A 1,873-nucleotide genomic window follows, 5' to 3' on the forward strand; every position below is an offset into this window, starting at 1 on the left:
TATATATATATAGTACTTTTCACATCAGGAAATTCAATTTAAAATAGTTGAAGTGTTTTAAGATAAATATACTCATCAAATGATGTGTGAGAAATCATTTATATTCTTTTGTATGAGGCTTCCTTCCCAGGTGAATGAAATCTATTCCTTGCTGAATGTCGGACCTTGGTTACCACTGATCCTAGATGAGTAGGAAATGAGCATTTTCCAAGGTGCCTTGAACTATCAGTGTGGTCTCTTAGGGGATCATTTAAAGGCCAGTGTGGACATTAGTGGTTAATGGCCTCCTGCAGTATGATAGAATTTGTGTTCCCCTTTTGCACAGCCAAGTGAATTGATGCCCAAGCTGAAAGAATTGGGAGCGACCATGGACGGATTTCACCGCTCTTTTGAATACATACAGGACTATGTCAACATTTATGCTCTGAAGATTTGGCAGGAAGAAGTATCTCGTATTATAAATTACAATGTCGAGCAGGAGTGTAATAACTTCTTACGAACAAAGGTATCTAAGTGCATTTTTAAATTCTTCAGTGTGTTTGTTATTTCTGACTTTTAAAATACATACCCTAAACTTCAGAAATGCCAACACGAAAGTATATTTGAACAGTGACTAAAAATCAGTAAGCACTAGAAAGTCACAAATATCTTAAGAGTACCTATAGGAGCTGTGAGGGTTTCAAAGTTTATATGATACCTGACCTTTGGGAGTTCACTGTCCTATGGAGAAAACATGATTAAATGGTTGCAGAATGAATCCATTTGTTGTCATTGTTATAACTCAAGTGATCGAGAATTCAGAAGACTTAGGGGTCAGTTGGGTTTGATCAGAGTATATACTTAAGAGCGCAATTGCTGGGCCATATAGTAATTCTGTGTGTAGCTTATTGATGAACCAACAAGCTATTTACCACAGTGCCTGCACCATTTTTATTTCCACCAGCAATATCTGAGGGTTCTAATTGCCTAATTCTTCCACATCCTTGCCAACACTTGTTTTCCTTTAAAAAAATATATATTATACCCATCCTAATTGGTATGAAGTGATATTTCATGTGGTTTTGATTTGCATTTTCCAAATGACTAATGATGTTGAGCATCTTTTCCTGTGTGTTTTGGCCATTTCTATATCTTCCTTGAAGAAATGTCTACACAAGTCCTTTGCCTATTTTTTAATTGGGTTGTTTGAGCACCAAATTCTTAAGTATCACAGCTGAGAAGTTAGATTTTAGTAGTTAGCAAGGAGCTACTCTATACGCTTTTAATTAGAGAATTGATGATTCATGCATTGAAACATTAAATATCTTCCAGCCTTGTGATATTTTGGGTTTTGTTATTTCATTGACATGTGTTAGCTCATGAGCCAAAAGCCAGATGTCTCTTCTTATTTATCCTCATTCATGTTACTTTTTCACAAATGTTTCTTTTTTAATAAATGTTATATGTGGCATTTTGGAATGACTATTAACACAGTTTTAAAAGTTTCCTTTTTGAAACTAAGGAGCACTCATTGTCGCTCTTTATGTAACATTATCCTTATAAAGCTACTAGAGGCCCAGTGCACAAAAATTTGTGCACTCAGGGGGGTCCCTCAACCCCGCCTGTGCCCTCTCGCAGTCTGGGACCTCTCGGGAGATGTCCACTTGCTGGCTTAGGCCCGCTCCCGGGGGGTTGGGCCTAAGCTGTAGTCAGACATCCCTCTAGCAGCCCCGGAGCGCTCGGGGGATGTCCACTTGCCAGCGGGGAGCAGGCCTAAGCTGCAGTCGGATATTCTTAGCGCTGCTGAGGAGGCAGGAGAGGCTCCCACCACCACCACTGTACTGGTAGCCATCAGCCTGGCTTATCGCTGAGCAGAGCTCCTGTGGGAGCGCAC

General features: G+C 39.8%; 1 protein-coding gene across 1 annotated transcript in view; it reads left to right on the forward strand.

Moving 5' to 3' along the window:
- The window catches only part of KIAA0196 (KIAA0196 ortholog), a 47,255-nt gene that overhangs the window by 33,025 nt on the left and 12,357 nt on the right, over window positions 1-1,873 (forward strand). The window contains 1 exon segment of the mRNA XM_006770961.2: window positions 326-505. Coding sequence (XP_006771024.1) covers window positions 326-505 — 180 coding nt within the window.

Source organism: Myotis davidii, unplaced genomic scaffold (assembly GCF_000327345.1).
Source record: "Myotis davidii unplaced genomic scaffold, ASM32734v1 scaffold765, whole genome shotgun sequence".
In the NCBI taxonomy this organism is placed as follows: domain Eukaryota; kingdom Metazoa; phylum Chordata; class Mammalia; order Chiroptera; family Vespertilionidae; genus Myotis; species Myotis davidii.